The sequence below is a fragment of the Sciurus carolinensis genome, chromosome 9 (genome assembly GCF_902686445.1).
Source record: "Sciurus carolinensis chromosome 9, mSciCar1.2, whole genome shotgun sequence".
Lineage (NCBI taxonomy): Eukaryota > Metazoa > Chordata > Mammalia > Rodentia > Sciuridae > Sciurus > Sciurus carolinensis.
The window spans coordinates 139,515,194-139,542,568 of NC_062221.1; the positions used below are offsets into that span (position 1 = coordinate 139,515,194).

Below are 27,375 nucleotides of genomic sequence, written 5' to 3' on the forward strand. Positions count from 1 at the left end.
TGGTAGAGCCAGGGTTAGCTAGCACTAAGCTCCCTTGAATCCTGTCTGGTGCACCTGAGGAACCCAGTGTCGGTTAACCCAGTAGGGAGGTCATGTCTTCTAGTGCTGTGAGTTCAGCTCGCTTGTCGCACTGGTGTGTTCTAAGGCAGTGGACTCAGAGGAGACCTGGGCCCTGGCTCCAGTTCAGCCTGTCTCCTTGTCTGCAGGCCTGGATGACTATCTCTGAAGTCCTTTCAAGCTCTAGGTCTAGGAATCTTTGGCTCAGATAGTAAGTGAGGAAGTATAGGAGATTCTGATCTATAAACAATGAGGGTGGAAGCTGGGCATGGTACCATACCTGTGGTCCCTGAAACTTGGGAATTGGGGCAGGAGGATTGCAACTTGGAGGCCAACCTCACCAACTAAGTGAGGCCCTAAGCAACTTGGTGAGACCCTGTCCCAAAATAAAAAATAAAAAGGAGCTGGATATATAACTCAGTGATTGAGCCCCTCTAGTCTGAGTTCAGCACCTAGGACCAAAAAAACAAACAAACAAACAAACAAAAGAAAGGGGTCAGTGGGAGAACCATAAAAGTCTAGAAAAACTAAGGTAACCTGATAGTTTAAAATGCACTGAGTTTGATAGTATATTTAATTGAAGGGATACATGAAAGCGGAAGGGTTCCATCAGGGTGGAGGGAGAGGTTGGAGGAGGTGGGAGTCTTGAGGGGTGAAGTTGATCAAATTTGTGTTTTTTTCTGTGTACACAAATGCCCCAGTGAAGCCCACCATTCTGTATAATTGAGATAAAGTGTTTAATTGGGAAAATCGCACTCTTTCCACTTCCAGAGTAGTCTGGTGGACTTGGGAATGTCCCCTGGTGCCCTGGCGCATTTTTGGCAGTACTGGCCAAGCTCAGGAGGGCACCCTCTGGGACAGGAGAGGCTCTCCTGCTTTTCTGACTCGGGCAGGCTCTGGTGGCTTGTACCTTGATCTGTGCTGGGTTTACTCTGAGCATCTTCACAGTTTCACTGGACTGGGCAGGGCCCTCTTAATGACACGTGTTGATTATTGAATCCTTCCTGGCTCTCTGTGGCTCTGTGCCCGAGGTCTCCTGGCAGGGCCACAAGGCTGTATTTGCATGTGTTCGGGGGGGGGGGGTGCCACAGTTTCCCAGCTGCCTTGGCTGTCCCTTCAGCCCTCACCTCTCACTGAGGCCTTGCTGCAGTAGGTGATCAGTGCCTGGGGCTGGCAGCAGTAAGGTGGTACTGTTACCACCAGCCACTTCTCAGCCCTTGCCTGGAAGCCCTTGGTGGATCTTGGGTTAGTGATCTCACATGAAGGGTAGTGGTGAGGACTGCAGAAGGCAATGCTCGTGTCCTGTCCTGTGTGGGTGCGAAGCGCAGCAGGTACTGGGTGGGAACAGCATGTCTCACGGGAGTTTGTGCTTGTTGACTTTGGTAGGAGGAAAAGGTCTCCACAGAAGGCAGAAACGTATCTGCAGGGAGCTTTGAAAAACTACCTGGCCGAGGGCTGGGCCCTACCTGTCACTCACACGAGGAAGCAGCTAGCTGAGTGCCAGAAGCACCTTGGGCAACTTGAAAAGTATCCTTTCCCGAAGTAGGGACTGTTACTTTCTGTTCTTAGAGCAGCATGCTCACAGGTGTTCCAGAGTGCAAAGTGAATGCCTTGTCAGTGGTTTTTAAAATCTAACTTCAGATTTCTGATAAGTTAAAAACAAAACAACAACAACAAAAATGAAGGATACTTTGGGCCACACTTTGAAGGCCAGAGAGGACTTTGGAAGCCCTTTTGCCCCCAGTGTCCCCTGTGTGAGGTCCTATAGCCCCTTAACTCTCCACTCCAGCTACCTGCAGACCAGCAGCCTTCTGGCCAGTGACTGTCACCTCACCCAGGAGGAGCGGGCGCACTTCTGCCAAGAGATACTCAGCTTTGCCAACCAACAAGTGGACAGCCCAGGTAAGACTAATATTTTAACCTTTGTTATGGAGATTTTCAAATACTAGAGAAAAGTAAGAAGAAAAACACAAGATACACTGACTACCTGGAGTCAGCAATCCACATTTTGGTGTGTAGCAAATACATATCTTTATCTTTCTTTTTGCCTTTTTCACTTTTGCTGAGTTTCAGAGAAACTCCAGATCATGTTTTAGTACATCACTCTGAGCGGTTTAGCATGTGTTTCCTAAAGACAGGGATGAATGGTCTCCTAAGCACACCCAAGGGACTCTGCTAAGAGGTCTATATCCAGATCTCACCCAGTTGTTATGAATTATTAGCAGAATCAGGGAGGGACCACATGCTGTATCTGGTTATGGTATCTCAGTCACTCCCATCTCTTTTTTAAGACACTGACTTCTTTTTACACATAACAGCTTACTGAGGTCGAATGCATGTGCCTGTGACCCTCCTACTGCAAGTGCTCTACTCATAAGCATTTGTGGCCACCGCCACAGGCCACTGTAGAGCACTGTCCTCATCCCAGGAAGACCCTGTGTTTCTCCTCTCAGTCCCTGCCAACCACTGATCTGTTTCCCATCTCACACGAGACCTGTCCTGGGTGCTCCGTACACATACTGGGAACCATGGCCTTGTGCCTGGCTTCTGTGACTCCGTGTTTTCCAGCCCCATCGTGTCATGGGATGTGTCCCTACTTAGTTTCTCGTTAGTGTTGGATGCTTTGATTTAGTTACCCCTGGACTGGCCCACCTTCTTGAATTATCTCAGTATTTCATCAAGGTCACACCTAAACAGAAATGAGACTGGTATGCTTAAATTCAAGTTAATTTTTTTTTTTTTTTTTTTGTTATTTTTGGTGCCAGAGATTGAGCCCATATTAAATGTTTTGGCAAATACACTTTATGATGATGCTGTGGGTCATGATTAAATTTATTATAAAGTTTAGCTCCTTATGTTTAGTTTACCAAGAGCAGTACCTTTTAAAATTGAAAGCACCCAGGATCCACTCCAGATGTGGGAATTCATGCAAGAGACTTTATTAAGCGAACAGGCAGAGTGTCTGCCCACAGGGTGAGAGAGAGAGGAGGCAGGGATGGAGAAAATGAGAGAAGACAGAGAGAGAGCAAGAGTGAGAGAGAGAAAATGAGAGTGAGAGTAAGAGTGAGAGAGCAAGAGAGAGAGAAAATGGTGGTGGAGCTATTCTTAAGTAGTGGAATTTCGTGCACTGCTAACAATCTGGGTTGTAAAATGGTGTGGGGGGGCAGAATACTGGTGGCAGCAAAATGGCAGATCTGATGCCAATATTCCTCCCTTTTTGTTTTTATAGATACGGGGGGTGGGACGATGGTCTTTCTTCTGTAGATTCTTACTGTGGTTTAGTGGCAAAGAGTCTCATTCCTGTAAAAAAAGGGAATTAGAAAGGGCTTTAGGTGGGAGCAGAAGTTTTGGAACCAGAGGTGTCAATAGTGAATCGCAGGTCTTGGCTTTGGGTATCAGGGGCTGATAGTCTTGAAGGAGAAGCGGTTGATTGACCGATTTGTTGGTGATCTTGTGTGTATCCACCAGCTCTGGAACTTGTGTATCTGATCTTGTAGGAACTTCTGTAGGCAATTTAGCAGGCATGGTCCTGTTTAGGAAGATCTATAGACCTTAAGATGACCAAAAATTTCTGACTGTGGCAGTTTCTCTTGAATGGTTATCAGGCACTCCTGCCTAAGAATATCTTTAGTAGCCTCCAGTCTTACTTATTCTTGAGGCTAACTTAAGTATACCTCTTAAGTTATGTTCAACTATTGTTTCTTCTATAAGTTGCCCAAAAATGGCTATTTTGGTTTTAACTGTTTTGCTAGGTGTTCAAGATCAAGCTGGTCAAATTGACCTTGTTCTTATCTGTTGTTAAGGGTCAGCTGAGTTGCCACAGGGGAACTTGTGGAGGGAGGGGTTACTTGTGGAGAACTTGAGAGCAGCTTCATAGCTCCTTTAGTGCCATTTGCAGGTAGGTTCTCCTTGATGCAGTGACTTCCTTTGGAAGCATGAGGGATGTCTCCCTTTTCCAATGACCCTCCTCTGCAGCAGTTGCACTGATTGGCTTCTCATCCTCTGGTGATCTCATCAATCTCCCTGATCAGGAGGTCATGTGGCCCACAGTTGCAAAGCTCCTAAGAGAAGTTCTCTCATTCCCTGGGTTCCAGCTGACTTTTAGAGGGCAGGAATCAAATATTGTTTTTCTTGGCCCCTGTATTTTAATCTCAATCTTTAAGTTTGATCTTAAACATCCAGCAAGCCAGTCTCACCAGTCATAAAGTAAGAGTAGTGGGCTTTAACTCTAATGTTTATGACTTTACAGTCATTTACCCCTTTTATTTAATTGGGGTCTGTACTATCTTATCCGTCCTATAGGCAATGGCTTATTATCTCAAATTAATTTAGGTCGTTTGTTCTTAAAGCAGTACTTCTGCAAAACGTCAATCAGGCAACAGTTACAGAGATTACAAGGAAAATACAAAATGGAATTAACAACAGTAAAACATTTAGTTTGTATAATAGCTATCTTGAATTTTGGCTGAGCTATAATTATATCCCCTGTTTGAGATCAAAGTAATTTTACAACAAAAAAACAATCTTTTGAATATAACTTTAAATGAGCTGAAGTCTGGCTTATTTTGGAGCCATTCTGACATGCAGCAGGATGGGAGGCAGAGCCTTATCTCAGGTGAGGCAGGGCTTTTCACAAATCTTAGGTAAAGTGTTCTAGTTCTGAAGCTGATCTTTGCCTCTTTCTTAAATGTCATTTTAAGAAGTTTACATATATTGTTTCCTGAGTCTATATGAACATTAGTTAATACAATATAACATTATATCTAAAACATGATTCAAAGAAAGACTGAGAGAGCTTTTAACATTCCTTTTGTGTGGCAAAGTGGCAAAAATGCTTTCATGTTTCAGGATATTAACATTTAAACCAGGCTCTAGCAGGTCCTGTTGTAGAACATTAAATGACATATCTAATTTATATTGGGGTCATACTGTGTTGCAATAGAAAATGAGCCTTGGTTTTGAGATCTGGAGTTGAATGGAGAGGCTGAACTTTTTTTTTTTTTTTTTTTTTTTGTGGTGCTGGGGATTGAACCCAGGGCCTTGTACATGTGAAGCAAGCACTGTACCAGCTGAGCTGTATCCCCAGCCCTGAGTTCCAGTGTTTTTGAGGAGACAGCCAAGGGGGTAGGCATCACAAAGAATTTTAGATTGGGTGGAGCCCATGGCTGAGAGTTCTCAGGAGCCAGGAGAAGGGAAACAGGAGAGGAAGGGTGTCCCCACAACCTCTCTGATTTCCCACGTAGGAGCAGACCATCAGTGAGGGTCATCACTGTTCCTAACAGGTCTGTGGCCGAAGCTGAAGAGATCTGACCCAGCACTGGCGTTTTCATGGAGAGAGAGAGAAAGAGAAAGAGAGAGAGAGAGAGAGAGAGAGAGAGAGAGAGAGAGAGTGTGTGTGTGTGTGTGTGTGTGTGTGTGTGTGTGTGTTTTCAGGGCCACTGTAGGAAAACTCTTGAGGACTCACCGCCAGTAGAGGGAAGGCTATCCAGAGTCAAATTCTGTGGTGGATGAGGAGGCAACGGCAAGAGGCAGAAACACCCTATGGTGGATCTTGGCCAGGGAGGAGTGAGCACGGTCAAGGCGGCTTAGATCCCTGTGAGGGGAGAGCCAGCAGGCAGTGACTATGGATCCCATCCCCATTGTATATAGAATTATACCTGTTAGGACTTAAGTCTTAGTAACCTTGTTTTTAGTAATGACACAAAGCAATTTTAAACCCCTTTTATTAACCAATCTGTGAAAACACCAATAATGTTTAAGTATGTTACTCCATGGAATTTAAGGAGTTAAGAGTACTCAATGTTGTTTAACAGTTAGCATTTTAACTTTGTAAATTAATCAGATGTCTCTAACAAACACATTTGAGTAATCCTGTATATGTCAAATCTACTGATTTTACTGTAAAAACCAAAAAAAAAAATCAGAAAAGTGTGTTGAACAGTGTCTGCCATCTATTTTCTGTTGAAGAAAAGTCCTAGAAACAACTGATATTAGACATTTTATAGACATCAACATTTTATTTGACTTGTGAGGTAAGTAATTTCAAAGACATTTTACTTTCATTTGTTTACCCTATTTAAACTGAACACTTTTTAAATCACGTGAATTAAAGGTATCTGGATCCATTTTTTAAATTTTAATTCATGAGTGCTACATTTGGACACACATATATAGACAGACAATAGATATCAGACAACAGGATATACATACAACACAAAAGCAAAGGCCTTGTAGCTTTCTGTAGGTGAATTTCCATTGCAATATTATAGATGTTTTAAAAAAACAAACTTTAGAGTTGAATAAAAAATAGAACTGATCAGAAAACCATTGACCTAGGTATGTAGGATCAAAATTGTGAGCTTGAAAAATATAGCGTTTAAGAAAAACAAGAGTCCTAGAAGAAAAAATGATAATGGTCATTAATTATTTTAGTAAAATAGCATGAGAGCACGAGAAAGAAAAAGACAGAGAGGGGGAGGGAGAGGAAGAGATAGAGAGAGAGAAAGTTCCTGTTTGTAGGAAGAGCAAAGATCGCAAGAAAGAGAAATCTTGAATGTAGGGAAATCTCTCCATTTCCCTGAGCGCTCTCAGAAATTAAAAAGATCCCTAAAAATGTTGGGATCTAAAGTGCTGTTGGGTTTGAAGTCTGGGGTGAGGTGGAAGGACTCTTAAATTAGCTAAGAGGCAACCCAGGGTGGTCTGGGTGGGGATTAAGAGCGAGCTGCCCATTGTGAGACAGGAGGTAAGGTGTCATCGGCCCCCAGGGCCTTACCTGAGTGAAGGACGAGTTCCGCAGGGAGTGGTAAGCGTTGAGGCTCAGCCTGTAGGGGTACCTAGGTGCCTGGCGCCAGGGCTTTCGCAGAGACAGAATGTCATAGAGAGAACCCAGGACCAGAGTAGGTCTGGCAAGAGACAGTCCTCTCAGGAAAGAGTCCCCTGTCAGCCCAGAGCTCCCCCTTGCAATCAGAATAGGGATTCAACCATAGTTGCAAGAACCGTGGCTGGGGGTTGCCCCGACCCGCAGAGAGCCTCAGAGGTGCCAGATGCAAAGTGGTCACTTCCCAGGTAACCAAAAGCCTGCGGAGAAGCCACTTACCAAGTGAGGCCAATGGTGGATATGGAGGAGAGTGCCCGGGTGAATTTGGAAGGTGAGACCAGCATCTTGGAGTCTGGGGTGTCAGATGGAATTCTGCTCACCTAAGTGGCGGTAGAAGAGCCCATCCGAGTCACGGCGCCAATGAAAGTACCCAGAAACCACTCTGGACGCAGGAACTCACGCAAGAGATCTTATTAAGCGGACAGGCAGAGTGTCTACCCACAGGGTGAGAGAGAGAGAGAGAATGATGGTGAAGCTGTTCTTAAGTAGTGGAATTTCACGGATTAATAACAACAGACCAGTGACTGACTAGGCGGTTCATGGGCTAACAATCTGGGTTGTAAAATGGTGTGTGTGGGGGTGGGGGGCAGAATACTGGTAGCAGCAAAATGGCAGATCTGATGCCAATAAAAATGTTACTACGTTACTCAGCTCAGGCTGCCATAACAAAATGCTATAGACGGGGTCTTACTCCACAAGCATTTATTTTCTCAGCGTTCTGGAGGCTGAAGTCTGAGATCAGTGCAGCAGGGTCAGTGTCTGGGGAGGGCCTCTTCCTGACTGCTAGACAGCTTCTGCCTCACTGTGTCCTTATGTGGAGGGGAAGAAGAGAGCAAACTCTTTTGTCTTTTCCCGCAAGGGCACTTTTCCATCATAAGGGGCCCACTCTCCCAATCTCATCCAGCCTAATCTTTAACCTGTCAGAGGTGTTGGGGCTTCTCCATATGTGTCTGGGGGCACAGTTCAGTCCATGATGGTTACCATGTGAAAGCTGAGGTTTGCAAAGGCTTTGGCTCCAGGTTTGCTTGGTCCTTGAAGAGAGCCACCTAATGGACTTCAGGAGTGCAGAACAATGGTTTGGCTTTGTAGCCTTATTTAGTGTGCCTGACTAGGTTGTTGGTGGTCCTGACCACGTATGCTGTGGGTGTGGGAGGCGATGGCATCACAGTCCTCCTGCCCACACTCTGCCATCACTGTGTGAAGGGCATTCCATAATTGTTTACCACTTTTTCATGCTCAGTCTCAGCAGGTCTCCTTTAGTTAATCAAATTGTTTTACTTGATTTTTTTTCTTTTTTTATGCTGGGGATGGAAGCTGGGCCTCATGCAGTCTAAACCACTGAGCAACACCCCCAACCCCCTCCTTTTGCTGGTGAGTGACTGGTCATCTGTGCAGCTTTTTTACCAGGGTGCTTGTAGAAAGGAAGCCGGAAGGCTAGAGTGGCAGGTGACTCATCCCCAAGGGTGACTTCAGCCAGCTCTTGGCTGCAGTTCTGGTCAGAGAGCCACACAGGGTGTCTTCACAGTCTGCAAACATTGGCATTTACTTGCAGGTGTGCAGGAGCCCAAAGAATTTCTTTACTCAGGGGAAAGTGTTGGAATCCCCTCAAAATAACTCTAGGGATTAGACTGTTGACAAGTTTTGTTTTGAAACTAAGAAGTTAGTTGATCTGTGTTTCTCAAGTTGTCTGCAGCAGATTTGTAGACCTGAATTTCTGTTGATTTTATGATTTCCCAGAAGAGTCTAGGTATTGGATCATGTTCTGCTTTTGACAAAGTACTTTTAAGGTGTGAAGGTGGTAGGAGTGGGGAAGTTTCCCTGCTCTCTTTTGAAGGTCGTTGCTGCATCTTGTGCTGAGTGTGTGCTTCCCACCTGTGCAGTGCCCAGGCCCTGCCTCCTGGTGCCAGCCGGAGGTGTGCCTTGGGCTCAGGTGGTGGTGGTGTGTGCTCACAGGTCACAGGGTCCTGCTGCCCATGCATTCCTTCGCACAACTGAGGGATCTCCACTTCGACCCTTCCAATGCTGTGGTCCACGCGGGTGGCATTCTCTCCGTGGAGATAACTCTGTACAGCCAGATGCCTGTCCCTGTGCATATGGACCAGATTGCTGTCAATGTCCACTTCAACATAGAGAAAAATAGCTACCGGAAGACTGCTGAGTGGCTGACCAAGCATAAGACGTCCAACGGGATTATTAACTTTCCAGCTGAGACCTCACTGTTCCCTGCATCCCAAAACAGCTCACCCGGGCTGGAGCTGTCTGAGATGTTTGAGCGAAGCCCTTCTGATAATTCCTTGAACACAACAGGGATTATTTGCAGAAATGTGCACATGCTCCTGAGGAGGCAAGAAGGCAGCTCTTCTCTAGAAACACCCTCAGGGGTGGCCCTGGAGGACGGGGCCCATGTGCTGAGGTGCCACAGCGTGACTCTACAGCCTGGGACCAACAAGGTAGCCTTCAGGACCCAGGTGCGTACTTGACTGAGGAGTGGACTCGGGGTGGTGGAGAGGGACGGCAGGAGCTCAAGTATGAGAATCAGTGGAGCCCTCTGCTTGACTCACCTGTTTAGTCTTTGTCCCTAGGGAAACACACTGGTGTTTAAAAAATCTTTTATATTGATATGGTGTTTTGGCTGTGGATAAGTTTTGAGTGAAGTTCTTTATGCAGATATTTGGGGATTTATTTAGCTATTTCCCTGAGTATTAACATGCTTACTTGTTGTCAGAAGATCTTGAAGGAAGTGGCACACTCACATCAAGCTGTTTTCCATTTGTGGCCACTCAGTGTCAGAACAGTTGCCTCTGGCAGCTCAGATCTTGTCTTTCTCAGAGGCAGCACACCCAGTGCAGTCTGCTCACACGAGGGGACCAGGCTTGGAGTGGGCAGCACTTGGCTGCATGTGGGTTAAGTCTTCCTGGAATAGGTCTGCTGGACATGTCCACTGAGTGCTGTTGTAGAGGGTGCCACGGCAGTGGTTCATGTCATGATGACCCTACTAGAAGTGTAGAGTCCAACTGAAGCATCTGCTCAGAAAATCAGGGGTTGGGCATGTAGAGGGCATTTTGGAATAGCCCAAGTGCAGGCATGGATGCACAGGGCAGAGGGTTAGGAGGGAGAAGGTCCGGCATTTGGAAGAGATTATGCTCTAGCCTCAAAAATGTTGCCATCTTTCCAAGTGTCTGCTTTTGACCCTAGGCCAAGGAGCCTGGAACATACACACTCCGCCAACTGTGTGCCTCAGTGGGCCCTGTGTGGTTCGTCCTTCCGCACATCTATCCCATTGTGCAGTATGACGTGTACTCTCAGGAGCCCCAACTGCATGTGGAGCCGCTGGCTGGTGAGTGACCTGCAGCCGTGGAGGAGGCCGCTGCGGCAGCGCCAAGAGGTTTCCACACATTAGACTCCCCATCTGTTAGCTGTGTCTGTCTACAGGTGACACCCTGATAGCCCAGTAGAAATTTGCCCAGAACTAATCAATTGTCACTCTTCTGTTTGTCAGAATATTCACTTTCCTATAACTGCTAGCTTTCATGTTTAATAACTGTGATGTATCTGAAAATAGGAAAGTAGAAAAATTAGCCAAACATCAGCAAGGGTCTGCTGCAGGGGGGTTTCATACGTTGAGTTTCCTGTTGGAGCTCTGCTTCAGGGGCTCCAGGCCAGGTGGAGTTACCTTCCATACTCCCCTCAAGTCTTCTCGTTCATAAGTACTGCGTAAACTTGACTCTCTGGCATGGCATTTGAGAAACTCAGGGTTACTGTCCTTTTAGACAAGTTCTAAAACTAGAAGGGATTGGTGTTCAAGATGACTAAAGACACGTGGCACTTAATCAAACACTACTGAGTCAACGTCTTAGTCATTTAGTGTGGTTCTTGTTTCTTCCATTTGGAAGCAGTACCAAGGAAAGCATGTTTTTTTTGTATTGACTCTTTCAGACTTCTGCCAGGGCTACCAGCAGAGGCTCTCAGATGCCATACACAACAGTCCAACTCTTAAGGGGCTTTTTCACAGAGAACTATCCAGGAGAAAGGCTAAACTCTGCTCCTATGAGGAACTGAGGAGCAGCAGCTGGGCAGGGCTGCCCCTGACCCCTCTATCTCCTTGCCTTCGGCCATGGCCTCCTGGTCTATTATCTCTTCCTTCTTGTTCTTGGTCTCTTGCCACCTTCCCTCCTGCCAACCCCAGATGGGATGCTCAGGACCTCCAGCCCACTTTTGCCCTTGTTCTGGCTGGGGGTGAGCAGTAGCCATCCGTTCTGCTAGGCTACTTCTGAATCAAAGATGGGGAAATTCTGCATGGCTTCAGCTACTCTGTTCCTTGTGCTCTGTCCTTGAGCCTCACTGTCTGATTCTCTCTTACTGACTTCCTGACAGGTAGATTTTGAGACCCCCTGTCTGTGAACCAGGTGGTGGTGCACCCCTCAGGTACACAGTTCTCATTTCCCAGTGAGGTTCTCCTTGGTCCTGTAGTTAGGCCACTGGGAAGTCAATGCAACAGGGAACGGAGACTGTGTTGACTCGTGGAGTGTCCAGAGTGCACGGGTCTCAAATAGCAGGGTCTCCCCTGACCTCTTTGCAGTCACTGGGCTGCTGATCTCTGGGGGAGGTGATATTGATTGTCATCTCGTTCCCTTCAGATAGCCTTTTGGCGGGTATTCCTCAGAAGGTCAAGTTCACTGTCACTACTGGCCATTATACGGTAAAAAATGGGGACAGCCTCCAGCTCAGCAATGTGGAGGCCATGCTGATCCTGTGCCAGGCCGAGAACAGAGCCACGATCTTTTCCAACTCGAGAGGTAAGACACCAGCACCCTGTTGTGAGGCAGGCGTGCAGTGTGGTGGATGTAGTGCTGTCACGCACCAAGAGGCTGTGCAAATGACCCGCGTCACGCCATCTAGTCAGCATTCCCGTGTTTCCCCGTGCCCCTGCCGTCCTCAGGCTTCTGACAGAGGTTCTTAGTGGACTGACCTGGCTCCTGGGCTGGTGCCAGGTGGTGCTGACCTTGCTGCTGTGCAGCTTCACAACCAGGCCACTCCACAGAGACACCCCCCACACTGGAAAGCTAGAGCAGGTCACCCTTCGTAGGCCTTGGTTGCAGCCCTCAACGATGCCCAGAGCCCACAGACCCCCCTTGTGGACTGACAGGGAGGTTCCTGCTCTGTCATTGGGCAAGCCGTGGTCCTCTGGAGGCATGCAGCGGGCAGGCATGCGGGGACACAGGGCCACATGGGACTTGCCTTGTCTGAAGTCAGTGGCCAGCCTGCTGACTCTCCTGCTGTCCCATTTTGTCCTGGGGCTATTCTTAGACTTGCTGCCTTTCCCCTGGCACCTTCGTCTTTCCCTGCGTGTAGGACAGCAGGAGCTTACACAGGGCCCACTGCCTGCTGACAGGAGGGAGCTAGCGGGGGATGTGTCTGAGGGGCTCTTTACACCTCCCACAGAGGAGTCCTCTGTCGCCTCGCTCCGGATCCAGTCCTCCGACAAGGTCACTAGCATCGGTCTGCCTGCTGCGCCTGCGTACCACGTGATCGAGTTTGAGCTGGAGGTTCTGTCTTTACCTTCAGCTTCAGCAGCTATGGGGGAGAGGGGCACTCAGGGGACACCGGAGCTCCACAGGAAGCAGAAGGACAGACAGAAAAGTGGCCACTGCATGGTCACCACAGACCACAAGGTAGGGAGACTGCAGGCTGTGCTGCCTTGGTGGCAGCTTCTGTCCATCTGCCTGTTGTGTGAGATGGCTTCTGCTCCCATTTGTGTCTGTGAAGTATCCCTTCCTAGAAGGGTAGCAGGCTCTGACCCCTCCACTCTGGCTGCATTGCAGGAGCCACACTGAGGGAGTGAGGGTGAATCTGTTGGTCTTGTGAGCGGCCAGAACAGCTGTGTCAGGTGTACGTCATGACAGATTCAGCCAGGAGGCGCTCTGTGAGGGCAGGCTTTGGGGCCACTGTTTGTTGACAGCTAATGGAAAGATCCTCGACGTTGGTCCCAGGTCCATGTTGCCTGCGGCATGCTCGTTCAGGGGTGTCCACACCCTGTGGTACAGGGACTGATTCTGAGGGCTCTTTCCAACTGCCCACAAGGTGCAGCACATGCATAGAACAGGAAGAGAGGGGGTCAGATAGCAGTCACTGGGAAGAGATGGTGGCACAAGATACCAGACAGCCAGCACCTGAAAGAATGCAGTTTCAGCTTTCAGTTCTTGAGCACACGAGGAAGTTTCCTCTTCATCTGGTGTAGTTGGGAGGCACAGGTGGTGTTTCAGTAGGAGGCCTGGCCGGTTCTAGGCTGTGCATGTTCTGTGCCTGGTGCACTCATTTGTTCCACGTGGGGAGACAAAGGAAGCTCCAGGCCACTTCCCTCCCTGCCGTCGGCTGAGTTCTCAGTGCAGCAGCAAGTGGACAGGGTGACTAGATAGTGTCCTCAGGTGTGTCTGATGCCTCAGCCCCATGTGTGGGAGGGCAACTGGCAGGCTTGCTGCTTGCCAAGTGCCTGGAGCCCCTGGGGCTGTGCTGCGGAGCCTGGACTGCCTGCCTGTTCTGACTGCTTTTCTTGTCTGTTGCTTAACCTCACAGTTGTCACTTGCTTGTTTGTGCATGTGCTTGATAGAATTGTGCTTTCTGCATAATGAGTGCTGAAACCATGGTAAAATGTCCCAGGCATGAGCAGTGCTGCAGAACTAGACGGGTGGTGGCAGTGCCTACCTTTGGGCAGGCAGACTGAGTGTGCCTCTCTGTGTCCTCCACAGGTGTCAATCGACTGCCCATGGTCCATCTACTCCACTGTCATTGCACTGACATTCAGTGTGCCCTTCAGGACCACGCACTCCCTGCTCTCCTCCGGAACTCGGTAAGGAGACCCAAGACTCTGCTGAGTGACAGTTCTCGATTCAGAGCCCTGGTGATAACTAGGATGCCTTCTTCCATGCACAGTGCCACTGGTGCCTGTTGAATCTTGTAACATCCAGTCTGTGCCTGAGCCCAAGTGACATTTTATAGTTGGTTAATTTGATCTGGAGTCCTTAAAGTCCCCATTTGAGAAGAGGAGCCACTTGATAGTTCTCTTTCCATCCTCCTATTTTTTGGCCCATGGACTTCTAGAAGGGCAGCCATTCTGGATTTGACTGGTTGCATCCTTGAGATTTGTGTAACTGGTCTCCCTGTCCCCGGATCTCTTGTCAGTTGCTAGTTGTCTCCAGAGAGGGTTTTTCAGAACCTGACCTGATCCAGATGGTTCCTTGTTGCAGGGCTGCCCTGTGTGTACTCCTCAGGGAATTCAGCAGCAGCTCCAAGCTCTCCCACTAGGTGCGGTAGCAGCTCTTCCCTTGACACCCACGCATCTTCAGCAGCAGGCACTGCTGCTCTAGAGGCTGAGCTGGTGGGACAGGAGAGTTTGGAGCTGACACGACAACCCTGTAGGGGAGACACGTGTTTGCTTGTCCTGCTCTGAGCAATGGTGCTGTGCAGATCACTGGGCTCCGACAAAGCCTGGGCTCTCGCTGTATGACTCCTTTCGTTTCATTAATTGATGATATTTGGGTAAATTGAAAACGAAAGTGTGGAACCTTACACTAACCAGGAAACTGTAGATGTTAACGGTTGGAAGCGCAAACTCTCTCAGCAGAGAGCCACAGTGCGGTGCGGGTGTACCTGAGAAACCTCTTCCTAAGGTCTACATTAGAGACCTGTCTTCACAACTCTATGGGGATGGGGATGGGGAGCCCCACCCTCGGCTTTTGAGTGAGGAGGGCTGCTCTTCCCAGCATTCCTGGCAACATGCTGTCTGCTAGGGATGGGCTGCATCATGACCAATGATGCCTCATCCCTTTATCGCAGAAATAGCTTGTTTTAAAAGATTTTTTTCTGGCACTTTTACATGTGAAATCCAAAGTAGAAATATATGCAACAATTCATTCTTATTTTGCTGTAGTGACTCCCTAGTCAGTGAGTGTCTTCCTAACAGAGCTGAAATGTATTTCATGAGACTCTCAAATGTCAAGTCACATGTCTTGTCTCTGCTCTAGGAAATATGTTCAAGTGTGTGTACAGAACTTGTCAGAACTTGACTTCCAGCTGTCAGACAGTAGCCTTACAGACACTGGTGACACTGCTGACCTACAGCTGACTCCATTGAACCCACAGTGCGAGCAGGTAAGTGTCCTATAGGGCTGAGCACCAGCTCTCAGCAGAGGTCAGTGTCAGGCTGAGGTATGTGGTTTCAGTTGAAAGGAGAGAGAGTGATGTGCTTTGAGGTTGAGCCTGTGAGTGCAGAGGAGAGTTCTGCTGCTGAGCAGAAAGAGCGTGTATCGCGGACAGCCCAGGCTAGAGCCGTGTGTGCTGTGTGAACAGGCCGTATTTCACTTGTGGGGTGTGTGGCCTTGTTAGGGTGGGCTGGGGATGCAGCTGAGGCACCATGAACAGATGTTCCTTCATGTTTAGGAGAATTTCCTCTTTAACTTGTTGTGCTCCAGACATGCCTATGCAGACACAGGCACATACTGGTATCTCCCCTAGTAAATGGCTCCCTTCTGCCTCTAAGTAAAAATGGCCTGTGCTGGGGAGGAGGAGCCCCACCCATGTCCTGGAACAGCTTCGTGAGGGTTGTGTCAGGGCCTCACTGCCTGGTGGGTGCTGCCTGGCCTTTTCTGCTCTCTTCCCATGTGTGTTCAGACAGTGCCTGCCGAGTGCTGAGAACGCGGCCGTTTCCTGGTAGATGTCTGCACCTTCAGCATTTCCACAGGACTTCCCACTGACATGTTCACCCTAGCGCATCCCCCTGTGTGAGAGGTGTGTGTGGGTGTGCCACAGACTAATAAACACTCTTGAGGCTCCTTTCTTATGATCCCTGGTGCTGTGACGTTGTGGGCCCCTAAGTCCTCTACTGTCCTGTGGAACCAGGCTGAGGCAGTGGTGGCACTGCAGGGCCACAGGCAGCACCTGCAGGCAGGTGGAAGAGCTCCGACACATAGGTCCCTTTGCATGCAGTATAGCTTCTGGTTGTCTGTGTCCCTAATGCTGTGCAACATAACAACGGTGGCTATCTTTGCAGCACATCCACAGCAAGCAGTCAGTGTTCTTTGTCTGGGAGTTACAGTGGACACAGGAGCCTCCCCCAGCCCTGTGCTGCCAGTTCTCCGTTGGATTCTGCCCAGCTTCTGAGGAACAGCTGTCCATCTCCTTAAAGCCCTACACTTACGAATTTCAATTGGAAAACTTTTTTGTATGTAATGTATTATTTGGGGAGTGGGGTCTGGGAGGGGAAAGCAAAAGGTGGCATCTTGTGTGTGTATGTGTGTGTGGTGCTAGGATTGAACCCAGGACCTCTTGTACTCTACACAAGTGTTCCACCGCTGAGCTATATCCCTGACCCGTAGTTGAGGCAGGGTCTTGCTGAGTGCCCAGGCTGGCCTTGAACTAGAGATCCTCCTGCCTCAGCCTCATGCTGGGATTAACATGAGCCACCACACCCAGCTAGGTGGTGTATTTTTTATACCCTCAAATTTCAAATGGTTTGGTTATTCAGTGTCATGAAGCAGCAGCTCAAGGAAAATGGCCAATTCTTGGAGTAACTGAGTCCCTGGGTGTCTTCACTGTGGAACCCAGGTCCTTCCCAGGTGGCACACCCAAGGATCACACACACCTGAGGCACAGGTACCCCTCTCTTCCTCGCAATGCTTTGCACTCCCTTGGAATACAGGTTGGAGCCATTTCATCTTGGTCGCTAGCTCCTGGGGCCATAGGGGCATTGTGTTCTGAGGCAGGTCTGGTTTTTTAAATGAAAAGTCAAAAATGTTTTAGATATTTTTCTGTGGAATATTGTACATTTTCTTACAGTCTTTGCCTCGTTTGGTAGAAGGCTGTTTGAGTGTGGAGCTAGCATGGCGTTGAGCTGGATGGGCGAGCCCAGTTGGTTTCTTGACCGAATGCAGGGCAAATCCAGATGCAGTGCACAGCTTTGTGGTACTTGCTTTCTTTACTCAAGCTTGCTGGGAAGGCATTTGTGTTCACAGTCCTTCACAGTAAGTCTTCCCCCTCGGCCTCTCTTGGACCCTCCGTGTCAGCCTTGGAGCTAAATGTGATCACGAGCACAGTGTCAGACAGGTGCCTTTCTGACCTGTGGGCGGCAGCAGTGGGAATCGGTGTGGTGGGCTGGCCGTCCAGCTGGTTTGCACGCTGTGGCCGTGGCTAGTCAGCACTGTCACTGGCATTTTTCCATCCCTTTCTTCCTTTTCAGATCAAGAGTGTAGAAAGAGCTTTTCATTAGAGACTGTGCGGGTTGAGTGAAAGGCTAGCGGAGAATGTTTGGTGGATTGTTCATTTGAAAACTGGAGTTCTGAGACCAGAAATGTATATAGTACCGTTTGTTTTGGAATAGCTTTAGTAAGATATTATCTATGTGCCATTAAGTTCACCCATTTAAGGTGCATGAGGCAGTGTCTAATCTTATTTCGGAATGCTTTTATCACTCCACAAGAAACTGGCACCTATCAGTAGTCACTCCTCATTCTCTCTTCCTCTGGCAAATCTATGATCTGTGGGCAGATTATTATTTCCTGGATGTTTGCCCAAGGGACTCAAATATACCTGTCCATGTAAAAGCTGGTACCCAGATTTCCCCAACGGAAACAGCCAGATTCCAGCCACTGCTAAGTAGATAAATAAGTGGTTATGTGGTCCACCTACACAGTGGGATATCATCCAGCCAGGAAAGGGAACAAAGTTCTTATACCTGACAGTCTGCATGAGCCTCTTCTGAACTTTTTATATTAATGGGATCATATTATATGTGATAGCTGTGACTAGATTTTTTTCATATAACGTAATGTCTTTTTAAAAAATACTTGTAGTTGTAGATGGACCAATACCTTTATTTTGTTTGTTTATTTATTTATTTATTATTATTTTTTAATGTGCTGGGGATCAAACCCAGTGCCTCACATGTGCTAGGCAAGTGCTCTGCCACTGAGCCACAACCTCAGCCCCAGCCCTATAGCATAATGTCTTTGAAGTTCTTTTTTTTTTGGTGGGGAGTTTCCTTTTGGTACTGTGGATTGAACCCCAGGGTGCTCTACCACTGCTATACCCTCAGTCCATTTTATTTCTTTAATTTTCAGACAGGGTCTAGTTACTGAGGTTGCCCTCCAGCTGTGATCCTGAGTCTTTGGGATCCCAGGTGTGTGTCACCATGTCCTGCAGGGTTCATTCATTTTGAAGCAGGTGTCAGGTCTTTGTTTCTTTCCATGGGTGGTTGGTATTCCCCTGTGTGGACAGACCATGTGTTTATCTATTTACCAGTGGATTTCCACTTAGGGGAGATCTGTGTGCTGGTTTTTGCATGGACATATGTATTTGGTTCTCTAGGGTAAACCCTTGGAAGTGTTTAACTTTTTGAAGAACTGCTGAACTGTCCTTTGAAGAGGTCTCACCACTCTGTGTTCCCACCAGCAAGCCAGTGGCTCCAGTTCCTGCACATTCTCGCCAACACTAGTTGGTGTTTCCTTTTGATTGCAGCCATCCCCAGGGATCCAGATGGCATCTCATGGTTGTGATGTCCATTTCCCTGTGGCTGCCAATTCCACACATCCCTTTTGGCTAACGGACCATTGTATGTCTTCTTTGGAAAGAAGTCTGTTCAGATCCTTTTACTGATTTTTAAGTGGAGCTCTTCGCAACCCCACTGTTATTTAATTCTAAGCACTATATATTCCAGGTATCAGTTCCTTACCATGTGAATAATTTGCACATACTTTCCCCATTCTGTTAGTTGTCTTTTTACTTTCTTGATGGTGTCCTTTGAGCACAGATGTTTTTAGTTAGAAGTCTAGTTTATCTCTTTTTTTTGCTTGAACTTCTGGTTGTAGGTTCTAAGAAATTGTCTCCTAACTGAAGGTCATGGCTTTTTTTTCCTCTTGCATTTTCATCTGAGAGTTTTATAGTCTTAATGCTTCCATTTAGTTGTGCAGCTGGTGTAATTTCTGTGTGTCGAGAGGGAGGGTGCACATGCACTCTTTCCACGTGGCTCATCAGTTGTCCTTATACCATTTGTTGAAAAGACCTCTTGCCTTATCTGGTGGCTTGGACACCCTTGTCGGGAATCACTTGACCATGTCCGTTGGAGCTCTGATTTCTGATCAGAACTGGCAGCCTCAGCCACTGCTGTCTGGCAAGAGGCACTGCCCTGGTCCTCTCTGAAGGATCCAGCTCTTGCGCAGCCACGTTCTTGCATCCTAGAGGTGGCCAGGAAGCAGCCTGCAGGGACACACGCTTTGGAGCAGACTCACCGTCACCACTCCCACTCGAGTTTCCTCCACGCTCAGGGTGAACCAGCCTGTCTCCTTCACAGGACTCAGGAGCACTCTGGACTAGGTGTGCTCTTCTAGACCTCCTCAGACCAGGCAGGCACCTGGAGTGGGGACCGTGTGACCCTGCAGGCTCCCTATGCTCCGGGCAGGTGTGTGTGAATGAGCCTCTTGCCATTCCCTGCGTAGACTGAACAGAGGATACTGAAGAATTCACATTAATTTTGCTTCTTGTGGTAATAGCATTGTGTTTTGGTAGAAAGTGTTTTTTAGTAATGCATATTAACATATGGGGTGAAATGACAGGTTGTCTGGTATTACCTTAAAATTCGTCAGGCATATTCAGAAATGTGGATGACTATACAGATGGAGAAACAAAGCAAATGCTGATCTTTGAAACTGAGTGGTAGGCATATGGAGGGTTGTTGTGTTCTCCTTTCTTCTTATGCTTGGAAATGTCCTTAATTTAGAAAAAGGCATCAAGGCCCTGGAATTAGGACTTCCCAAGAGCATGGTGTCTCCAGCAGGAGCTGTGGTGCAGCAAGTGGTGGAGCTGCCCTTCTGGCTGACTGAGCAGGCAGCCCCTTTGCTCAGCTGCTCTCAAGCCTGTGGGCAGTGCTGTGCTGGCCTCTAGCAGCATTTCTTCAGGATATTTGGTTATATTGTCCCTTCTTGCCTAGACACTGTACACCGTGAATGCTGAGATATCCCCTCCGGTGGGGGCAGAATATTGCAGAACAGGCTCGCTCTGCTCCTTGGAGGTATCCATCACACGGCTTGCAGACCTCCTGGAGGTGGACAAGGATGAAGCTCTGACAGAGTCTGATGAGTACTTTTCGACAAAGCTTATGTATGAAGGTAGGTCTTAAGGCTCCTGTTTCCTGATTTGTGATAGTCCACTGTGTCAGGGGTGCACCCCTTCCTTCAGAATGGAGTCCTAGGAGAGAGTGTTCTAGAATGACAAGTGCTGATTGACAGGTTCATATGTACCCTGGGCTCTGGGTATTGAGCTCTGTTATTTTCAAGTGCTTTTCTAGTGAGAATTTATCTAGCAATTTCAGGGCTCATGCCGAGAATACAGTGGCACTCCTGCCTGCATGTGTCTCAGGGTCTGACCATTGCTCCCCACTGCTCAGCTGCTGAGGCTCCGGGACCACACACCTGCCCAGCCTCCCATCCTGCTCTCTCCCAGAATCCTCTCACTCCTCCCACTGAGGCCCGGGCCTCTTCATTCCAAAAGTTCTCAAAGTCACAGTAAACATGACTGATGAGCCAAATATTTATTTACTTTAAAACAACAACAGTAACCCATTGTATAACATTTTTCATGAAAGTAACTGTCCCCAAATAGTGAAAAGAAAGACATTGAAATCTTTTAGATGTCTGCCTTAATAGAAGGTCTCTGAAGTTTCACTTGTATTCTGAGGTGACAAGTTGTATCATTTGAAGAACATGAAGCAACTCCAACCTTGCCCAGACTTGTTGCTGGGAGAGGGGGATTACTTCAGCAACCTCTCAGATGTCATGCTCTTCTTGGATGCTGTACGTTTTACAGACCTATGCCAGGAGTCTGAACTCACGTGGGTGCCCTTGTGGCTCTCATTTCTTTAAACCCTTCAGTTCATGCTGCAGTTTGAGTGGATCTTTGCCTGGGCCTTGCTGTGTGACATAATGCACTGGCCATTGGGAAGACAGTTTCCCAAGTTAGGCTGGTCTTCCAGTGCTGACATGCTCTATTCCACACTGTCAGAAGTTCATATTTGAGCTGGGCATGTGGCGTAAGCCTATAATCCCAATAGCTCTGGAGGCTGAGGCTGGAGGATCACAAGTTCAAAGCCAGCCTCAGAAACTTAGTGAAGCCCTAAGAAACTCAGTGAGACCCTGTCTCAAAAAAAAAAAAAAAAAAAAAAAAAAAATTAAAAAACGGACTGGGGATGTGGCTCAGTGGGGAAAAGCCCTGGGTTCAATCCTTGCTACCAAAAAAATGCCCACATGTCTTGAGCACTGCCTCTGTCAGGCTGCAGTGGTAAATGCAAGTTTCTCCAAATTCTGATGAACTTTTTAAATTCTGTCTTGGGCAACAGATACTGTTGTTTTTCTTTGGAGTGACAGTCTCATATGGTCCACTTTCAAGCAATGTTTGCTGACTTGCAAGACCACTCGTGGTTTCTCTGTCATTGGTTCAAGTAAAAGACTGTTCCATGGAAACAGTAGCCAGTCCCGTGCACAGCACAGCACTGCCCACGCGCTCCCTGAGATGGCTGCAGTGGTACCCACGTCCCCTTCTGTCAGAGAATGGTGGAAGCACATGTGCTCAAGACTTCAAGGGGCCTAGCTGTCCTTCAGCGCCCAGGGACTGGGCACACTGAGCCCGCCTACTGTACGCTGCTGTTCACCTGTGACATTCTCAGAATGACAGCAGTACAGGGAGGGAGAGTGGGTCAGTGGTGGACAAGGGTTCAGGCGGGTGGGGAGACAGCAGGGGGCTGGTGTCAGTGACAGCAGATCGTTCTGTGCCTGGGTTGCAGTGCTTGATCTGCAAAGCCACACAGGTGGCAGATGCTGTGGAATTGTACCCAAAGACGTACCAAGCCACAAGTACCTGCAGAAGCTGGGCATCCTGGGAGGGCTGTGGTCTGGTCACTGTGTTGTCCATTGTCCATTTCCTGTTGATACGTGAGGTGGCACAGGTGGGGTGTCTTGTGGTGGGTTCGACCTGTCCACTGTTACTGCAGCTTCTCTGGAGTCCACAAACACTTCATGATTTTTAAAGATGCTTACTCAGGCTCACTTCAGTTAAGTTGATAGTGGTGACTGCTTTGTGGAGGATGCTTTTAATCAGGCTGCAGTTTGTCCATGGTGGTGAAGAACGGGAAGGTAATGACTGAGTCTGTACCTCTGTGGGTGCCACTGTTCCCTGGCCAAGGCCAGTGTGAGCAGCCTGTGGATGCTGCTGGGCCTCTGCAGCACCACCTGACCTCAGGGCCTCCCTGTCTGCTTCTCTGCTGCTTGTGGCCTTCTGATCACACATCCTGGTCTGCGCTGGTGTCCCTGTGATGGGAGGCTGCAACCACCTTGCTGCATCTACTTCTTGAGGTCAGGTCCGGTTTTGCTTACCTCCTGTCCCCAGGTTCTATCCTGCTGTTGTCCTCTTCCCAGGCTGGTGTGCTGGAACTGGCTGAGTCAAGTGCAGGTCTTGTCTTCAGAACTGCTGTTAATAATAACAGCTACCACACCTCGAGGCTGCTGTGTTCCAGGGTGGAGCTGTATGCCTTCTGTGCATCTTCCCTTCTCATTCTTAGGAAGAGGCCCTCCATGGGGCGGTTGCACCTGGAGGCCTGGGGATGCCTGTGGGCTTCCACTGTTCTTGAAGCTGCCACTCACCATATTGCTGCCCCTGGCTGTTTTAATCATGCTTCATTTATTCAGAGGAAAAAGTCATTTTCTGTGTGCACCAGTGTAACCCAGGCTGAACTGGGACTAACGAATGCTGGACTAGCAGAAAGGCTGACCTTGGTTATGAGAACACATGTTTTATTTTAAGGAGCAATCACATCGTTTGGAGCCTCCGCCTTCAAGTGTGAGAGGGCTGGTAAATAGCGGTCCTCACTTTGCTCTGAGTACTGACTGTCCTGTGCCTCCTCATTTCAGTTGTTGACAACAGCAGCAACTGGGCCGTGTGTGGGAAGAGCTGTGGTGTCGTCTCCATGCCTGTGGCTGCTCGGGCCACTCACAGAGTTCACATGGAAGTGATGCCTCTCTTTGCGGGCTACCTCCCCTTGCCTGATGTCCGGCTGTTTAAATACCTCCCTCATCACTCTGCACACTCCTCACAACTGGATGCTGGTAAGGACTTTGTAAGAAATAGTACAGATGCTCCTTGACTTATGATGGGTCACTCCTGAGAGCCGTGCTATAAGGTCTCAGTGTCGTGAGCTGAAAAACACATTCACTCTGCCTGACCTACCGGCCCACCTGGTCAGCCAGGCCTCCTAAACCTGCTCAGAACAGCACGGGTGGGCAGAATCACCTAACGTGAAGCCTGTGTTATAAGGCTTTGAAAACCTCATGAGCACAGATAGGTGTAGATCTCATGGCATTCAAAACACAAAGCACAGTATCCAGAAAATGCTGGCAACATGGTGCACCATAGTGTGGGTTGTTCCCCCAGGCGGCCTGTTTGCTGCAGCTCTCTGCTGCTGCCCAGTGTCTTGAGAGAGGATCAGACCACATGTTGCCAGCCTGGGAAAAGACTGACATTCAGAATTTGAAGTGTGGTTTCTACTGAATGTGTACTGCTTTCACACCACTGGAAACTGCAAGAGGTCACAGGTGGAACCATCATAACACAGGGACGTCTGTGTTAGTTCTGTAAGCAGGCGGTAGCCTTGTGGAGAGACTAATATGCAGAGCAGACTGGAGAATCAGCTTGTTTCAGAACTGATAGAAACTAGCCCAGAACTTAGTCCGTGGTCACAGTCGTGGCCTCCCTCTGAGGTTGAACCTCTCTCTATTCCACAAGGCTTTGTTAAGGCAGTGCCTGGGGTGACATTCTTTCACACCCAAAGGTCAGAACAGGGTGGCTTTGCCCCTCTGGGCTGGTAGTGCTGCTGCTTGGTCTGACTTTTGTGTATTCTGCAGACAGTTGGATAGAAAATGACAGCCTGTCAGTGGACAAGCATCCAGACGACCAGCTGGACTGTAGCAGTGTGCGGAGTAGAGGCAGCGTGGCCTCGGCTGCCAGCAGTGAGCACAAAGGCTTGCCCATGCCCCGGCTTCAGGCACTCCCTGCCGGCCAGGTCTTCAACTCCAGCACTGGCATGCAGGTCCTGGTCATTCCCAGCCAAGACGACCATGTCCTAGAAGTCAGTGTCACATGACAACCTATGGATCAGCCAACACCACAGACTGGCGTGAGTGCACTTTAGGGATTGTGACTGGATTGTTCTCTGGTGTAACATGCTGGCTCTAACCAGACTGGCTGTCCTGCTTGGCCAGGGAGGAGTCAGGGAATGGCATCAGTCAGCTTGTCAGTGGAGAAAGCATCCTTTGTGTTGTCTTTGGAATGGGATTATTGTCATTTTCTCACCCCTGCCCTGTGCTGGTGTCCAGTGTTTGCTCAGAGCCCCAGCTTCCTTCACTTACCTACTCGCTGCTCATAACAGACTGTTATTCCCCCACGGCCTCCCTCTGCTGGCTCTGCTTGCAGGCCCATCTGACTTTCAGATGGAAGTTCAGCAAGCCTTGCTGTCTTCCTGTGACATTGTGTGCCCTCTGGGACGACTGGGGTCTTCTAAGGGGTGAAATGCAACCCTTCCCTCCAGACCAAGTTGTGCTTTCTACAGAACACTTCCTAGGGCTGGTGGGTAGGGTTGCAGGGTCAGCTTGGGAGGGAGCAAACCCCTTGTGTGCCTTGGGATGCCAGAGCCAGGCCACCTGGGAGGTCCATTGGCTGAGCCTGTAAGGGTTCTCGAGGAGGACTGCACCAGGGCATAAGGAGCAACTCAGAATGGGAAGAGCTTAGGAAAGAATGTTTCTGAACCTGTTTCTCCCAGTGTTGATTGAATATCATATGCACTTGGAATTAAATATATATTTGTCATTACATATGTGGGGGTTAATGTTGACTTTTCTCTCACTTTTAAAGTCTGTACATGTAATTGTAACTGTATAATCAGCATCTTTCTTTTGCACCTTAAGTCTTCGAAGTTTAGATGCTCCATCTAAAGATTAGAGGGGTCTTCTTGGTGTGTTCCAGGCTGCGAGTAGGACTCAGGGCCTGGGGTAACCTCTAACCTGTGTTGGCCCACTCAGTTGCAGTCAGACCATACCGAGTTAATTTACTTTCAGTTGTAAATTTAATTGTACATATGGTTGATTTATTATTTTTAAAGTACAGACTAACTGATGTAATGTTTATGTATAAGTTGCACCAAAAATCAAGGACAAAATAAATGTTTGTTTTTACTGGTGTGAAAATCACAGCTTGTAAATAAGTGTTGTATGTATTAAACCTTTTCCAGCTCTCCAAAGCAATGTATTTTTGTACATATGAAATAGAGTACTCTGAATTCACTGGCATAGTGTGCTTAGAGTGGAACTTGACACTGTCGGTGGGAGCAGATGTGGTCAGTCCAGCAGAGGGGGAAGCCTCCGTTACCTGAGAGATCAGGAGCCTCTTCAGCAAGGCTGGCCACAGTGAGTGCTGTTGTCAGGAGGCTGAGGGGACAGGGAGCATGAGGCCCAGACTGAAGCCAAGCAACTGAGCAGTCGTTTTCAGAATTCTGTATGTTGGCTTTTAACTCATTCAGTTAAATAAAGGTAGTGTGATTTTTTCCCATCTTCTTCAATTTTAGAAATTGGAAAAATGTGTAAAGAAAGATGTTCCTGTATTTAATTAAACTTTTCAGAAATTCATCTCCCATAAGTGCAGTTCAAAACCAATAAACTTTGTTAAACTAGTTAGGCAAATTAGAACTCCAGGTTCTAAAGTTCGGGGTCTCCAATGAGGTTTTTTTGTTTGTTTGTTTGTTTTGGTTTTTTAATGGTAAAAGTTGATGATTGACCTACTGACCTGCTAATACCCATGAGTGAAGAGGTCTTTGTTAGCCTCAGAGCCAAGAGAACAGGCCTTCCTTGATACGCAGATTCCCTGTTTATCCTCTGGAAGAGGGAGCAGAACTGAGTGTTGTGTTTATTTTTCTTAAGTTTTCTGGCATCTGCATTCTCTCAGGACGAATTTTCTAATTTCATATATCTAGAGGAGGAAAACAGAGGGAAAGTCCAAAATGTTTATGGCATTTCTTCTGATCTGGAAAATGAATGAAATCAATTTTCCCCCAGTCACCCAGAAGATCATTAGTAAACTAAGATGAGTGCTTCTTTTTTAAGATAAAAGAATGTCACTCAAAAAAAAAAAAAAAAAACAAAAAAATCTTTGTCTCTTTAATTCACCATCAGATTAACTAGGAGGCTGTCACTGGATTTTGTTGTTAGTTTTGTGTTTGAGTTAGGCTGGTTTTGTTGAACAGTTGTGAAGCCTAGTGGGACATGTGTATCAAAAACAAAGACTATGTGGCCATTGTACAGACAACCTGTGGAACATGTAAATGGGAAAGAAAATTGGTTATAATTTTTGTGAATTTCATGGGTTCTCCTATGATTGGAAAAATTATAACTGTTGATTCTACTGTGGGAATTACTGTACTGAATCTGAAAGACTTCTGCCTCAACTCTGTCAGTACTGTCCAGGACGGGGTGGATTCCTGCATTACTGAGTCTGCAGTAATGAGGCTGGAAATCCCATAAAGACACACAAGTTTTTATGTACTGTTTGTGTATAAAATAAGATTAAATTTTAAAATGAAATTAAACACACCAGGTTTGTATCTAAGTAAAAAGTTATGCTGCTTTTTTACATAACTGACTGGGCTGACTGATCTGTTTTACTTTCAACCATGATCTTTAAGATAAAGCCTACGTGATTTTTAAATTTTATTTTCCATTAAAATGCTCCTGTCTCTAAATTTACTCATTCTGTACATCAGGAGGTAAGAACCACCAACGTCATCAGTTTGCTGGGATGCCCTAACTGGAAAAGGTGACAAGTTGACTTTGACACTGCAGGTGTTGATTCCATTCCCATGGTTTACTATGGAAAGTCATTTTTCACACCCTTCTGTAATATAATGTTAGACTAAAGCCTCTGTATCAAAATTGTTTAAAATGTAAGCATTAAAATTCTGAAAATACACATTTTAAGAAACCGTTCTTCTCTGAACTCTTCTTTCCGGGGGCGTGGTGCTTTGCTCCCTCGCCCTCTGGGCTTCGGGACCCGGGCTGCTTGCTTCCTGGGGCGTCGCCTGCGCGCTGGCCCCAGCGCCTCGGAAGCCGATGGGTAGATGGCTGGCCCCGAGCAGCCTGGCGGGACCCCGTCTCAAAACAAAGGGCTCGCGCGCGCTGCGTCCTGTCCCCAACAACTGGACACCGGTGACCTGGTGCCCACTTAAGTCCCCACGAGCTAGATTCCTCGCGTTGGTAGGCTCGGCGGGCGTCAGCCTTGGCCCCACCCCGGAAGTGTGCTCTCCGGGAGTCTGCTCCCCGGAAGTCGGCTTTGGCCCCGCCCCGGAAGTGCGCCGTGTGCGC

The 27,375-nt window shown here is 47.8% G+C and overlaps 1 protein-coding gene across 3 annotated transcripts in view; it reads left to right on the forward strand.

Annotated features, from left to right (window-relative positions):
* Positions 1-26,186, forward strand: part of Trappc10 (trafficking protein particle complex subunit 10) — a 76,095-nt gene extending 49,909 nt beyond the window's left edge. For all 3 annotated transcript variants that reach the window (XM_047563208.1, XM_047563207.1, XM_047563209.1), the window contains 12 exons: positions 1,444-1,584; positions 1,847-1,959; positions 8,888-9,402; positions 10,130-10,271; positions 11,572-11,730; positions 12,377-12,606; positions 13,681-13,781; positions 14,956-15,082; positions 15,981-16,151; positions 19,911-20,088; positions 22,882-23,076; positions 23,872-26,186. In XM_047563208.1, coding sequence (XP_047419164.1) covers positions 1,444-1,584; positions 1,847-1,959; positions 8,888-9,402; positions 10,130-10,271; positions 11,572-11,730; positions 12,377-12,606; positions 13,681-13,781; positions 14,956-15,082; positions 15,981-16,151; positions 19,911-20,088; positions 22,882-23,076; positions 23,872-24,110 — 2,311 coding nt within the window. In that variant the 3' untranslated portion in view covers positions 24,111-26,186. The remainder of the gene's footprint in view (positions 1-1,443; positions 1,585-1,846; positions 1,960-8,887; positions 9,403-10,129; positions 10,272-11,571; positions 11,731-12,376; positions 12,607-13,680; positions 13,782-14,955; positions 15,083-15,980; positions 16,152-19,910; positions 20,089-22,881; positions 23,077-23,871) is intronic.
* The last annotated feature ends 1,189 nt before the right edge of the window (positions 26,187-27,375 follow it).